The following is a 2,306-nucleotide window of genomic DNA, read 5'->3' as shown; positions in this document are numbered from 1 at the left end:
CCACCTGGGCACACTGCTGGCTCCTGTTCAGCTGGCTGTCAATCAACCCCCCCCCAGGTCCCTCTCTGACTGGCAGCTCTCCAGCCACTCCTCCCCAAGCCTGTAGCACTGCTGGGGGTTGTTGTGGCCCAAGGGCAGCCCCCGGCATTTGGCCTTATGGAAACTCCTCCGGTTGGCCTCAGCCCATGGCTCCAGCCTGTCCAGGTCTCTCTGCAGAGCCTCCCTACCCTCGAGCAGATCAACACTCCCACCCAACCTGGTGTCATCTGCAAACTGACTGAGGGTGCACTCGATTCCCTCGTCTAGATCATCAGTAAAGATGTTAAACAGGAGTGGCCCCAAAACCAAGCCCTGGGGGACACCACTCTGACCAGCCGCCAACTGGATTTAACTCCAGTTACAACTTTTGTAAGGAATTCAGTTAGCTGATGTAAAGTTAGGCAAGACATTTATGGAAAAGTTAAACTATATTACTATATTATTGGTAACTAGCAGTTCATTTTAATTAAAGCTCTGCAATAACACACAAGCAAAATGTCCCTAATACAATGAACATTTCTGTGATTAATTTAAGCAGGGTAAAGATCCCTGCTCCACCGCTTTTCTATCATTTCCTTTTCTCTCCATCTAACCTCATGGAAGACAAAGTAAGCAACGTTTTGTGCTAAAAATGGCTTCTTTTCACTTTGCTTGCTAATTTTAATCACAAATAAGAGTCATAGTTCATAATAGCATCATTGAAACAGTGTCTTTCCCTTAACTTAATTGCCAGTAATAGTTCCTCTAGCATTAAATCTCATTAGAAAAGAATATTCAAAATGTGCATTTGGTATATAAGATCATATGCTCCAGCCACTTAAAATTATTTTACGTCTCTGAGTATTTTCTAGTAATTTACAACATGCTTAGTTTGACTGTTTTCACACTTACTGCTTTCTCTTTTTTCTTTTTGTCATCTTCTTTCTTCTTTTTACTTTCTGGCATAAGATCATCAAGCCAGCTAAGCTCTCTTTTGGTGAAACATAAATCCATGAGCTTGCGAATGAACACTAATGCTAGAACCTTGAGGGAACCGTAAATAGAATAATTTATATAGAATAATTTATATTAAACTATTTAGAAGCACAAAAATGCGCACACACTTTCAGTACATTCAGAATCTTTAACTGAAGCCCATCTTTGTAATACTGGTTTTATCTTACAACAAAGTTAAAAAATTTCCACTTTCAATAGCTAATCGAAAATGAACTGCATATTTTCAGAAAATGAAAAGTCCTTGTTTCAGTAGTGAACAACTTGTACTACATGTTATTTTGTTTCTTTCCCCTCCCTTCTTTCTTAAGTCAGCAATTACATTCTGAAAAGATCCCCAATGATGATCGTACTCTTGGAAAATTATTTACTTGTGTAACAGAAAACTTACCATCATTGGGAAAACAACAGCAGCTGCAGAGGCTTTAATCACCCACAACAGAACTAGACAAGTGAGCTGAACAACTGTAAAGATATGGACCTTCCAGAGTGGCACATAACGTAGATAAATCAGGTCAGGTTGATGTTTGGCAGGCATTCCGAACAGTTTTATACGGTCAAAAAACTGTATTGAAAAATAAAATCATCCTTTGATTAATTATTTTCTTCCCCTCCAGAAGAAAATAAACATTTTTAGAGTATTCCAGAAACATAAGTTAATCCCAAATAAAATACTTTAAAAAGGACACTGTACATTCAAGGGGGTGGGGCTGGGGGATGTTTTGTTTTGTTGAGGTTTTTCTCCCCCTCATTACTACTAAAAAATTTCAGAATGTTTCATAAAATTTGTTGCTCAGCTATACTACTGAAGGAACAAATGCAAAAGAACTGAGAAGTGAAGGTACAACATGGTAAAAACAAGTATCTGAACATTACGCTCAAGAAATTGTCCTGCACACTATTCAGCCAATATGAGCTAACTTTATTGTTACTCACATAAAGTAATGTGTTACAGTTTCCTTTTCATTTAGTGTTAAACAAAAGCAAATTGCTCATTAAAACCAGACTTTTACCTGAATGCCTTTTAATGAAGATACTCCCATGTAAAGGAAGACACCATACAAAACTGGCATTGGAATAAACTGGGGAGAAAAAAAAAAAAAAAACAGAGTCAACTTGTGGAAACAACATGGCCTACACAGCAACCCACATCAGTGAAAGACATGGAGCAAATTATTTTTTACAGTATATTTTACTTAAGTAAAATCTGTAAATGATGAAGCTCTTTTAGAGAAAATACATGCATCACTGAGCAGAAACTGTCTCTTATACAC

The 2,306-nt window shown here is 37.8% G+C and overlaps 1 protein-coding gene across 8 annotated transcripts in view; it reads right to left on the bottom strand.

The window, feature by feature from the left end:
- Positions 1 to 2,306, bottom strand: part of SLC4A7 (solute carrier family 4 member 7) — a 74,616-nt gene that overhangs the window by 10,461 nt on the left and 61,849 nt on the right. For all 8 annotated transcript variants that reach the window (XM_026841886.1, XM_026841879.1, XM_026841878.1 and 5 more), the window contains 3 exons: positions 2,046 to 2,114; positions 1,424 to 1,597; positions 931 to 1,062 (listed from right to left, as the gene is read on the bottom strand). In XM_026841886.1, coding sequence (XP_026697687.1) covers positions 931 to 1,062; positions 1,424 to 1,597; positions 2,046 to 2,114 — 375 coding nt within the window. The remainder of the gene's footprint in view (positions 1 to 930; positions 1,063 to 1,423; positions 1,598 to 2,045; positions 2,115 to 2,306) is intronic.

The sequence above is a fragment of the Athene cunicularia genome, assembly GCF_003259725.1.
Source record: "Athene cunicularia isolate RWA chromosome 2 unlocalized genomic scaffold, athCun1 chr2_part1, whole genome shotgun sequence".
Taxonomy (NCBI): Eukaryota; Metazoa; Chordata; class Aves; order Strigiformes; family Strigidae; genus Athene; species Athene cunicularia.
The sequence above is the reverse complement of the archived record's forward strand: the minus strand, read 5'-3'. Positions and strand labels throughout refer to the sequence as shown.